The sequence below is a fragment of the Crocodylus porosus genome, unplaced genomic scaffold (genome assembly GCF_001723895.1).
Source record: "Crocodylus porosus isolate Cpor-Errol unplaced genomic scaffold, CroPor_comp1, whole genome shotgun sequence".
Taxonomy (NCBI): domain Eukaryota; kingdom Metazoa; phylum Chordata; order Crocodylia; family Crocodylidae; genus Crocodylus; species Crocodylus porosus.
In genome coordinates this window covers 34,886,766-34,899,407 of record NW_017728911.1, presented here as the reverse complement: position 1 = coordinate 34,899,407, position 12,642 = coordinate 34,886,766, and the positions used below count along the sequence as shown (strand labels likewise).

At 53.7% G+C, this 12,642-nt stretch overlaps 1 protein-coding gene across 2 annotated transcripts in view; it reads left to right on the top strand.

Annotated features, from left to right (window-relative positions):
* LYSMD4 (LysM domain containing 4) overlaps positions 1-6,352 on the top strand; it is an 11,655-nt gene extending 5,303 nt beyond the window's left edge. The window contains exons 3-4 of one of the 2 annotated variants that reach the window (XM_019533796.1): positions 3,266-3,688; positions 5,878-6,352. In XM_019533796.1, the coding sequence (XP_019389341.1) occupies positions 3,266-3,688; positions 5,878-6,018 (564 nt within the window). In that variant the 3' untranslated portion in view covers positions 6,019-6,352. Of the gene's footprint in view, positions 1-3,265; positions 5,231-5,877 lie in introns of those variants that run through there. The other variant, XM_019533795.1, reaches the window with a different exon arrangement.
* Positions 6,353-12,642: the final 6,290 nt, after the last annotated feature.

Sequence of the window (12,642 nt, the reverse complement as noted above, 5' to 3'; positions counted from 1 at the left end):
TTTTTCAGTGTGAGGACTCTGATACACATGACACTCTGGATGCTTTAATCAGAGCCCCCTCAGAGCCGCTCTAATTAATTAAAGCCTGCCCCTGTTCCTGGAGCACATGTATAGATGCCCTGGGAGGCTGGCACTAGGATTAAATTTCTAGTGCCTCCTAGATTCCCACTTAAAACTGCCTGACTTTCTGTGGCCATCTGCCACTACCTGTGCTGCCGGCTGGCCCTCAGCTGGCCAGGAAAGAAAAACTCTTCAAGTGGCCATTGATCAGCAGCTGCGGCGACAAAGCTGTTTGAATTCGTGCTGGGGCTGTTTGCAAGCTCTCTGCTTAAACCAAGTCAGTGCACCGAGCTGGCTGTGCCGCTGTGATTCATTCTGTAAGAAAGAAGTTTGGCCGCTTTCAAGCTCCCCAAAGAAATGTCCCCGCTTCCTCTAGAAAATGGAGCTTATTAGCATGAAATGAGCACAATGGAGACTAACCCCTAGGGACAGAAGTTGCACATAAACCTGTTTAAATCATCAGAAACTGGTTTAAATAAGTTCAGTGCATATAAACCAGTTTCAAAATGTCCAAAACTGGTTTAAGATAAACCTGGTTGAATGTTGTATCAGACTTAACAGATTTGGGTCAAATTGATTTACGGAACTTCTGTCCCCAACTCCTTGCTGCAAAGATTGAATCAGTTCAGACTCAGGCTTTTTGAATGCCCGTCCCTGGAAACAGCAGCGTCTGTCTGGCGCTGGGTTTCTGCTGGTGGGCTTCTGCAGTGGCTCGGTCGGATGTGCGGCCTTTGGGTTTTGCCTGGAGCCCTATTGGCGTGTGCCCTGCTCTGCGTGTCTCCGGGAGAACTCGGGCTCCCTGGCACCTCATCTGGAGAATTTGCCTTCTGCCCTCCCCTTCTGTTGCCGGTTGAGGACCCAGAACAGGGCCCACATGTGGGTTTCTAGCTTTGAAAAGCTGAGTGCTGCTTACAGCATTGTCCTTTCATCATCTCTCCCCAGCGGGTCCAGGGGCACTAACACTGTCTCTGACAGAAAGATGCAGTCATTCATTGCCCGGGGTCTGTTTCCCAGGTGGATGTTAGCCCCGAGAAGGATCCAGCAGTCGGATACTCCGGCGGTAGTGCTGGAGCTGCAGATTCCCGGTCTCGGCCACGGTCGTTCAGGTTCTGGTAGTGTCTGGAAGCCCCAGTCGGCGAGAGTCCCTGTTGGGCTGGGCACTGTACAGATATGGTGGGCTGTTTTCCCTACCACAAGGAGCTAACAGGAGGCAGAGACACGATGGGGAGCAAAAGGCAGTGGGCAGCTCAGTGTGAACAAGAAGGCCATGGGTTGCAGGAAAGGTAATCCCTTTTTTTTTCCCAGCTGGGATTTCCATAGTGATTTGTTTCTCTCCATCCAACTAGTCTCACTCTGTATCTTGTCCTTGCACCGTTATCTGTGTGGTCTTGGGTTGTCTTTTTCCTCCTCGATTGAGTAAGTATTTGTACTCTCAAAGCATTAAGCCGCCCAGCCATGGGCCAGGACCCCCTCGTGCTGGGTGCTGTACAGACTCGGGTTGGAAAGATGTTCTGAGGCCAAGAGCTTACAGCCTAACGCGGCCTTTAGCAAGGAGCTGTTTTTCCCCATGGGTAATCCAGGAAAAAAGCCTTGGCAGGGTGGGCACAGGCTCTCCAGGGGACACTTCCTGAGGTGATTGCCTTTCTGTCCCCAGTCCTCTTAAAGCTGGTCAGAAACCTGAGCCAAAAGATTTGTGTGCAGTGAGCGCAGAGCGGGGCTACCTGCCTTTACGCTGATGTGGCTGAAAATTCCCGGAGCTCTTGGTCCTCGCTCAGGAAGCGCTGGTCCCTTTACTTGGGCCCAACAGTGAACTCGTAGGCAAGCCATCACGGGATCCCAGCAGCACAGAGCAGGAGCCTGAGCAGTCCCTGAGCCGCACCGAGGCTCTGAGCTCTCCTGTGGTAGACACGGACACAAGAGTGCACTGTGCCCACAGAAAGCACCTGCCCCAGTGGCTTGAGCTGGGGGGGGAGGCTCTAGAGTCTGGCCCCTGGTATGTGGTAAGATGGGAACCAACCACAGTCATCACCAAGATGCCAACTAATAAGTCTCCTTTTTTCTGAGAGGCCAAAATGCAGTTTTCCCCCAAAATACTGTCCTGAGAACACCAGCTGTCCATTTGCAGCATGAGGCTCGGGCAGGGCAGGAAGGAGGCTAAGGACTTCAGTCAGGGCACCTGGGTCTCTTTCTGGAGGATATGGGAAAGGCATGAAGTGGAGTAAGTTAAAAGTAGGGAGCAGCTGACTTGTGGCAAGTGTCCTTATGCCCACTCCTACCCCTGCAGGAAGTGAAAGCTAAAGCAGGGCTGCTTTGCCCTCTGTGAGACGAGACTGGACTCCTCCAGATGAGCTTTTACTTATTGCGGGCTAAGGACAGACACGGGGAAAGTCACTGCCTCGCCCCTGAGTGCTGGCAGCACTGCTGGGAGTCCTGTCAGGCTAGCGTTTGAATCCTCCTTGCCTTCAAACCGGACAGTTGGTTTCAGAAGAGATGTGACGAAGTGCGGAAGTAGCCGTGTTCTTGACACGAGTCGCATGTGGTGAAGAAGTGTCACCTGCAGAGCCCGCGGTTCTCCCCTCGATGAGGCTAGTTATGAAATGAGCCCGGCTTCCGCTAGACTTTTCAGCCTGCTGAGAGCTGGTAGTCTGCAGGGACGGGAAGCGGTGTGGGGGCCAGAATATAGTGCGTCTGAGCCTGGAACAAGCAGGGCCAGAGCAGGTTTGGCTTTTGGCTGCAAGATTCCTCTCCAGGCAGGACTAGTGCTACTCCAGGAGACGAGGCAAAGGCAGCACACGCTTCATGTGGAGTGGGGTAGTCTTGTTTGTTCATGCACCAATTGTCTGCTCACCCAAAAGAGCTAAAAGTACTTTATTCACAGAGTGCAGGGGGCGTGGAAGTGACTTTAAAAAGTCCTCACTGCCACAGCTTTCCCCCACAAAGCTAAGGCAGAAACAGCAGTGGCAGACAGTAGAAACCACAGAGATGGGAAGGAAAAGGCAATAAGGCACATGGAGCATTTCCTTAGGAACCCGTCGCACTTCTGACTGCCGGCTGGAAAAGCTACAAGAATATGTGCTTGATGAGCCCCCATGTTTGCTCCCAGCATACTGACGTGCGCGGCGCGTGCTGCGGTCTGTTTTCACGTCGGCAGTCCTAAAGGATCACAAGAGCTCAGCCTAACGTCTGTCCTTTCTGGTTTCCTTAGGTTGCAGATATCAAGCGCATCAACAACTTCATCCGGGAGCAGGACCTGTACGCTCTGAAGTCCATCAAGATCCCCGTAAAGACCCATGGGGTGTTAACCGAGACCAGCAAAGAATTAAAACCTCCTCGGAGTGAACGTGCCCAGGCTGCCCTGACCCTCGTTGACCTGGGGGAGCCTGAGGAGGCAGCCTCGAGCAGCAGCTGTGTTGAATCCGGGCACCTGACCGACTACTTCAAAGGGATCGACAAGAATATTCAGGACGCGGTGCGCTCAGAAGTCAGTATAAACGTAGACTGCGTTGAGGCACCAAACTGGCTACCTTTCGGCTCTGGAAGACCAAAGGAGGCCAGTACAGGGGCAGACTGGGGAATCCAGTGGTGGAATGCTGTTTTCATCATGCTCCTGATAGGAATCGTCCTGCCGGTAGTTTATATCGTCTATTTTAAAACACAAGAGACCATGGCGGCAGCCCATGCCTCAAACACAACATTTGCCTCAAACCTCTCAGCTCACAGAACAGGGGGGGAATTATCACTACACTTACCTGCAGAGAAGCTCCCCGAATTGGGGAGACAGCCCGGCGCTGTCTCCCTTCCTGACATGCACGCCCATAAACCAGTGGCTCTGTCCTCACCAGTTTCAGGGGGCTAATTTAAGTCAATCATAGGTGACTGGTGGGCTGTGGCTGCCATGTTTTTATGGAAGAATAAAGATGCTTCGTGGCTAACGGAGTTCAACAGCCAGTTGGCTTTATGTTCATAAGGTCTGCCAAGGGAAAAGTATAGTGCAGCAACCTGCTCTTCTTGGTTGGTTCAGGTATCCCTCAAGAGTGGCCTTGTCTAGGAATCTGAACCAGCCAAGCACTGGTTCTGCAGGTGCTGAGCTATTTAGTGTGTTATTGAGAGGAAAGTCAATCTGGCAAGAGACATTTTATGTGGACAGGGGTTGGGGGGTGGTGTGAAAATGCTTTTTCTCTTGCTGGAACAGAGTCACCCTGGTATCTTTAACCCTAACCGTGAGCTTATAGCTCAAGTAGCCACACTACACTGCCATCTGGCCTCACTGTGTAGGCTTGTGCCTCTGTAACAGTTTACTCTGCCAGTGACCAAATCAAGCTAAATTTATCTAGAACGATTGAGGCCTCTGCCATGTACAAAGCCTCGCTCTTTCATAGAAGTGCCTGGACTGCAGTAGGCCGGCACACCACTGTCTTCAGTTGGAGAGCTCACTGCTGCAGTAGGTTTCTCAGACTTGCTTTGTGGTAGGAAGTTCACCACATTTTCAGTGCCCAGGGAGGTGTCCGAGACACTTAAGTTTGTCAACCTATGCTGAGTCTGTCAGCCTGTGAATTAGGAATTCAGGTCTCAGCAAGTTGATCTCCCCTTTGTGAAGTGGTAAAGAGGCAGGGCAAACCAGCCCCGTGATATCAGGAGACCCCAGAAAGAAGTGAACTCCTTCCCCTGGGTCAGGGCTTACAACACTAACAGTCAGAGCTGGACACAGGCATGGGTGAAGCAGGTGGCCGTCCAGGGCCCGAGCAGTAAGGGGGCCTGAAAATGGTCATTTTTGTTTCCATTGTCTGATTTTGTTATTATCGTTATCTCTGGCAAAGTGGGGGGATCCGATACTAAAAGTTCACTCGGGGCTGCCAGGAGTCTAGGTACAGTACTGTGAACAGTTTGTTTGAACCGCAGATCCTCGTAGGCGTTCTTGGTGCCTGAGCAAGGCACCAGGTCTTGAAAGATGCTAATTAGGCTCTTGATACATCGCAGTCTGTTAGGGTTTACCATATGTCTTTTTCACGCTGTGTGCTGGGGGTTTGCAACCTGCAGTAAAAATCTTCCTCAAAGTCCATTTCAGCAGATGGAGAACTGCAGAAACAGTTATGCCGCCTTCTGGCTGAACACTAAGGTCACGTTTTTGCAGCCTCCAATGTAAACTACTCCAAAGGACGACTGTACAAAATAGAAACCCTACAGTATGCTGCCTAAGCATCAGCTCCTTCAGCACAGAGCAAACACGAAGGAGCTCGAACCTTCCCTGTGCCCAGACGCCAGTTACCATGGCGCTCCCACTCTGCTTTATGTGTTTGCTAGCCTGATTTTTTTCCCCCTCCTGGAGGCTGTAGTTTTGTCTTGCAGCAAGCCAAGGGCCCTTTGAACGTAGGCAGTAGGTGACTTCCTTTTTTTTGTCAGTTGTGGCTCTGGGATTCAGTGTTTGCTGCAGACTCAAGGTTAACAAGCAGCTTGTTGGTGAGCGGTGCATACGCCCTTGACATGAAATAGCTAGGTTTGTTGTCTAATAGTGATGGGAGCAGCTCATTAGCATCTTTCAGAGGTGCCAGTATTAGGGAGTGGAGGAAATGGGAAGCCAAGGAAAAGCAACCTTGAAACTCTTCTGTAGCACGAAGGCAGTTCCTGCTCCTCGCCTCCACTGGAGGGCACTGCCGCTACAGAAAACCATCCACGTCTGCACTGGGCAGAGGAAATGCCACCGAGAGCCCTAACTTGCGCTGCAGCCGTGTTGGTTGGTGCCATACCGAGTGCATGGTGAAATTGTTTCATGTAGGCTGAATGCGGTGGGTATCTTTTCTTTTTCCTTTTCCTTGCAAGGTTGGTGAATATCCCGGTCCAGGGTGCTGGGATGACATAAAGGATCATGACGCTCAGTATTGCTGTTTGAGATACGTTATTGCTGATGCAGCCTCTTCCCGGCCTGAGAGCGCGCACGGACAGCACTGGTGTTTGCAGTAGCCTGAAAACTGAAGAAGTGTCCACGGCCAGGGGAGCTGCCAGCTGCGGTGCCTGAGTGCTGCCCCCAGGGCTGGACTGTCCAGGGCAGGACTGGGACATGGTTTGGACAAGGGAATCTTTTGCAGCGAGGAGGAAGCTCTGGGCAGGAGCCAGGGGAGAAACCTCTGTTGTTTTTAAAAGGTGCCAAAAGCCTCAGGTTTCATAAGGCAGCTGTGTCTATTTTAAATACAAATATATTTTCTTCTGTGAAGGAAACTCGGTCCCTTTTGTTCTCTGGGGGTTGATGTGAAACTTCTGAATGGTGAATGAGTCAATAAAAGCACAACGGGAACTACCCTGCCTGCAGTCTCCTTCTCTGGCAGCAACGGCTGGTGACATCCCAGAGTGAAGCTTGCCTTAAAAGGAAGGATGGCAGATTTCAGCCAGAGCCTGCAGAGGCTATTTATGGAGCTGGAGCATGGCTCTCATTCTCATCGGACAGAAATGCCCCCTTGACAAGAACACGCATCATTGGCAGCTGCCAAAGCACGGCGGCTGTTATCCATAGGCCTGGACAAGCCTCGTGTGTCCCACTTTGGAGGCATGGGGCTGGCTTCCCAGCAGGATCCCACTTTGTGTTGTGGTACCTGACTCGGTGAATACACAGCAGCCAGGTGCAGTGTCCTGTGCAATGCCTGGAGGTAGATGAGTGCCCAAGGGGGGAAGCTGTCTTCAGTCGCTAAGAGGAGATGCTGAAACACAGCATCAGGCCCTCCTTTGGGCAGTAGCACTTCTGCTGCAGCTGGGTGCCAGCCCCAGGCTTATCCCATAGATGCCTCCACTCTGGTGCCTGGCACCAGAGGGTTTCCATAAGACAAGGGTCATCTTATAGAAAAGATACAGACAAGCCTGGACTCAAACCCAAGCCAGTGCTAGTGCAGCTCAGAGCCCGTAACCACAAGGCTACAGAAGCATGTACCTCTAGGTGCTCTTGGCCCAATGGCTCATGCTTGGCTGTGCTGAGGGAGAGGGCCTCTAGTTCCTTTGAAGAGTCTGTTGTGGGCAGGGGTCACTTGGGCACAAGCGCTCCAAGGGCACAGGCAAAAGCCAAGGGAATTCCTGGTTTTGAACCATGATGTGGCTGAAGTAGGCCAGGTTTAAAGGTTTGTTGCTAGGGAGTCTGAAGATACCTCCAGATTTCAGGCACTTCCAGGCTTATGTGACCTAAGCCAGGAGCTCTGTGGGGTCTCAGTGACTCCTCATGAATAAGCTCCATTTCTAAAGCAGGAAACACTCCAGCTGGCAGCTGGAAACCCTGGGGACCAGAGGGCAAAGCTCCTAGCTGAACATCTAGACGGCCGGTCCTCAGGCTCAACCCTATCTTCAGTGACAGCTGCATGCATGGCCTTAGTTACCCCTGCCCCTTTCTGGTGTAAGCAACTGCACCCCAGTCACCAAGGCTGACGCCAAAGGAAGGTCAGAATCCGGCCACAGTTGCATAGCAGCATTGCCCACAGGGTTAAAGACAAGATGCAGCTGTAGATGGTAGACAGCTGAGGCAGCAGGAAGCTGCAGTAATGCCTCCAGATGTCATTGCCATGTGCTCGCTGCTCAAAGGGTGGCTGTTGCGCTTCTGCAGGAGCATTGGCCTCTCCTGTGCCCTGCTGAGCCACTGCCCAGCACTGTTACATAGGAAGCTGCTGTTCCTGCTACAAGCAGGAAAAACAAGTGTCTGGGACCCTTGATAAAGGCCCCACCCCCCCCTACCACCAAAGGCAATGGCCTACCTGTCAGCTCTGTTTCCTTTCGGTGTCAGTCCTGAGCTGGATCCATCACCCAATCAACCAGTTCTGGGACTTAAGTCGCTCCTGGCTCTGCTTCACCAGAACATCATGTCTCATGTCCCTGCCACAGGTGCTGAAGGGGAAAGCATCTGTGACCTGCAGGCACTGCAAGCTGCATGTAGGATGTGTCATCAGCAGGGATCGTGGTTTTCTGTTTCTCATGGAAAACAGAGAAAACTACAGATTTCCCCTTTTTATCAGAGAAAATGTGGATTTCTCCTCTGAGCAGAGAAACCCATGGATTCCCTGCTTTAGCAAAGAGCTCTGCAGGCTGGTTGAGCTCCAGCCTGCAAGAGCTGTTTGTAAACAGGGCAGACACCCCCCCCAGCCCTGCCCAGAGGTGGACGGGGCGGGGGAAGGGCAGGGCCTGAGGCTCTCAGTCAGCCACAACTTCACTCTTCTCTTGGAGCCTGTGAGGTAAGTGGGGCTTGCAGGGACAGGGGGCTTGTGGGTCACAGCTGGGGGGCACCAGCAGGGCTGTGGGGAGCCAGGAGCTGGCCCCGCCACTGCCCAAGCAGGCAGCACCAGTGGGGGAGCTGGTTCCATGCTGCTTCTGCTGCAGCTGCCTGCTGTTGGGGGCAGGAAGCTGCAGACTTGAGTCTCTGGCCCCACAGCCCTGGCAGCTGGGGGCCCCTCCAGGGGCTGTGGGTGGGGGTAAGAGGTAAGAGTAGGGCGGGGGGCTGTTGTGGGGGCAGTGAGACATAGTAGCAGGGTCGGGATGGCTTTGGGGGCCAGTAAGGGGCACCAGCAGGGCTAGAGGGGGCTGCAGGGGGCTTTTAATTTTAATAATGGATTTGGGGGGTTTTATCAGAGAATTTGCGATGTTTTGTCAGAGAATTTATGATTTTTTTATCAGAGAAAACCAGGATCCTTGGTCATCAGGCATGCCGGGGGTGCGTCCTTAGGGTCCTGCCTGCTGGCCAGGGGCTGTAGGCTGCTTCCCTGTTACGCTTTCATTAACTTCGGCCACGACACACCCCAGCAAGTCAGCACGTGCAGGTGGGCTGCTGCTGGCAGGAGCTCCGCTTACAGCCAAGACCAGCTCCCCCAGCATAGGCAAAGTTGCCTCTGGGCTGCAGCCCGTCTGGTGTCAAACACTTCCATAACATCAGAAACAGAAACACAGAGCTGGCAGGGCCCTGAGGACCCATCGAGTGCCCCCGGCCCACAACTCGAGGAGGCTCATGTCTATCTAAACCAGGGGTGGCAGTGTGGAGGGGGCAGGACTAATGTGTGGCATGCCTGCCAAAGAGGTTGGATGCCACTGGTCTAAACCAGCCCAACCAAGCGTTTGTCCAAGCTGGTCTTGTGGTGCTGGAGGTGCCAGGCCTCTCTAATCCTTTCCAGTCCCTAACTGTGAGGACACAGGCCTTGGGCTCAAAAATAGGAACCTAGGATGGGAAGAGCCTCCTAGGCCATCACACCCAGGCCCTGCAGGCACAGGGATCGTTCACCAAAGGACCCCACCACAATCACTACAACCCCTCGCCCACAGTTGCAAGGAGCGGTACCCAGAGCGCCCCGTAACCCATCACAGCTGGAAGCCACGGAGACGAGGGCACTGCCAGTCCGCTGCTGCTGCCACAACAGGCCTGCAGTTGAGCTACTATAGGCCCGGAGGAGCCTAGGGAAGGAGCCTTCTCCATGCCACAGAGGAAGGCCAACACCTCCGTGCTCTGTGAGAGGAAGGAAAATGGCTTTTCTGGGCCCAGATCGCATGCCACTGAGCGGAGGCATCTCTGGGTTTCTGGGAGCATCACTGGCAATGCCCTCCCACCGTGCCAGCATCAGCTGTCAGGCACCAACACCCCAATGCTTCAGAAGAAGGCGACCCATTCTCCTCTCCCCCTCGTAGCCAGGAGCCTTCAGGAGAGGCAAAAACACATCTGCCTTATTCCCAGCTGGTGACAGCTTAAGCCCTGAAGCCTGGGCTCTTCTCAGCCTTCCCAGGGAAAGGCCCATGTCATCCCAGGTCAGAGTCAGTGTGGCAGCACATTTTGAAACAGCAGAAACGACTAAAGCCAGAATTAAGCAGGAAACTGAAGCCCTAACACAAGCTGCTCCTACGTCACAATGGCTATGGGTTGCAATTGCCCACCTATGTGCATGGTTAAATCTACTCCTTTAGCACAAGCCCAAGCCCCTCCAGCCTCTTGTCTGAAGAGGCACCCCCGCCATGGTTCAGCCACGGCCCTACCTGCCCTTGGCTCTTGGTTGCTGCTGCCTCCTTGAATGGAGCAAACCCAAGTGTCTGTTCAAGCTGAGGAGGCCTCAGCTTGAATGGGGCGTTATGCTGGGAAAGGCGCGTGACATTTGCTGGCTTGGGCTCCAGCTCTGCAGGCGGCCGGCTGCTTCTGGGCTTGCCAGTGCAGCACTGGCGACAGCAACCTGCCCCTTGCATGGGCTCAGCCTGCTGTGGCGAGGCAGTGTGGCTGCCCACATTCGCTGGCTGGTACCCAAGTTAAACAGCACTAGGCACAGCGTCGGGACGGTCCTGGGCATTTCTTGCAGCCACATGGCATTGATAGTCCCCAATCATTACGCACAGTGTGTCCATAAGCCTCAGCCAATACATTGCACTGCTGGGATCACGGCTCTTCCAGTAACCATGAGTCACTGTGATACTGTTTAGCAGCTACTGCACCTCTGCAGCCATCAGATGCGCCTGGCATATGCTGTCAGCCTGATCCTGAAGCTGCAGGCAGGGCACTGAACCACGTCTGCCTGGAAAGTGCCCTGACTGCTTAGCCCCAGCATGCTCACTCATTAACTTGGTGTTTTCCAACACCGTCGCTCTCCAAGCCAAAGCCCCCCGCCTCCAGCCATCACTAGCCCAGTAGGGCACAGCTCCAGTGCAGCTACTACAGTGGGTGCAGCAAGTGTATATGTACCTGCACAGGCTGGTCCTGCCAGAGCCCTGCCATGTCACAGGGTGTCAAGCGACCTGCGGACAACAAAGTAGCATCAAATTCACCAAAGGCACAGCAATATACCCTGCCCACCAGCCATCCCACAGGCTTTCAGTACTGAGCCTGCCTAGGGGATGCATCCACCCCACGTGCTAACCGAGGCTGAGCAGACTGCACAGGGTTTGTGCTCACGAGCTCCGTGCATGTGGCTGGAGAAGGTGGGACCCACATAGGCACTGCGTTACCTGTCGGCCCCATCCTGGCACCTTCACTAGGACAAGAGCTAAAAGCGTCATGGAGGAGCTAGGAGCCAGACAGTTTCCCCCCTCCCATCCCCACTCCCCCTCCCCAAAGCAGCGCGCTGGTGCCTCTACTCCAGGGGCAGGCAATTATTTCGGGTGGAGGGCGGCTTAATGAGTTTTGGCAAGCCATCGAGGGCTGCATGACAGGCAGCCCAGGACAGATGAACGTTAATTTTCTAAATTTTTTTAGGGGCTCAGCGGGCCAGCTGGAATGGGCTGGCGGGCTGCATCTGGCCCACAGGCTGCATTTTGCCCACCCTTGCTCTTCTCTTTATTTAGCCTGACCATTTGTGAAGGTACAGTCCCCCCACACTGATGGCTGCCCATTTTAAATCACCATGCCTTGAAACTGGGTCCAGTGGAAATGCTGCTAGCTTGCTGGACCGAGCACGCTTGGAGGCGGGAATAGCAGCTTCGATGCCACCCAGCAGGCAGGGCACACGGGGTGATTTCAGATGTGGGCCCGAAATGTTACATCAGAGATGTGCTTGGCCAAAGCACTGTGGCCAAAAGGGCTGTATCGCAGGAACGGGCCTGAAGCGATCAGCTAGGTGCTTCACTCCTCTGCGTTGGTGCTGTATATTAGGCACAAATCACCACCCGCCAACACAACACAGTAGGTAGGTGCCCCCCTCCCCGTATCTGGCTGGGTGACTGCTGGACAGCCTGAACTAGTGCTCACATTTCCCCAGCTGCATCCACACCCAGAAACAAAAAGCAGCTGCCCCAGGATGTAGCTCTTCAATGTTTACGAGCCATCCGAGCCCTGGCGTGCGCTGCCAGGGCATCCCAGAAAGAGCGGTAGGGGACTGTTTCTGCAGCACTATAGCCAAGCACAAGGAGCTTGCCTCTGGGCCCTCCGAAGGGACGCCAGTGTTGCTAACCTAGGCCTTAAAAATCTGCCCCAGGACTTAAACCTTGTTTAGGAGCTGGATGTTGGCCTGGTTGGTGCAACAGGCCCAGTGGTTCAATGCTACTGCTAGATGCCTCTCGGGTGCACTACCTGCCTTTCCCAGGATGACTCAGCCTTCCCTATAGCTACAGCCGTTCAGACAGGCCTGCTTCACCACAGCATGGGCCTGCCAGGCCTTAAAAACTTTACCAATTCTTGAGCTCGTTACTTGCAAGAGCCAGCTGGGAAATGAGAGATGTGATTTTTAAGCCTCTGTTGCTGCCCTGGGAATATTTTTAGCTGTCAGGCCTCAACGAGCAGGCTAGAGTCCTCCATGGCATTCAGAAATGCCCAGCACACAGCCTTGAACTTGAACTACCAGAAAAGTAACACCAGGAAAAAGAGCAAGCTAAGGACATCAGTTAGTGCAATGGGGAGGGCTCCAAGAAATGCATCTCTTAGGCCACTGGGGAAGCAATAGGGCTCCATGTGGGCTATTCACACCCAAGAACAGACTTTGAGTTTGTGCTGGGGCTGTTCAGCGAAGGGGCGTTTTTGGCTTTACTAGCTGAACAGTTAGTGACAGCTACTGCACGCCTTGCCAAGCAGCCATCCTTCCAGCCAAGCACAGAGAAGGACACATGGGAACCCCTCTTGCAACAGGATGCCTGCTTTGCAGCACTCTGCGTGTGGGCTGG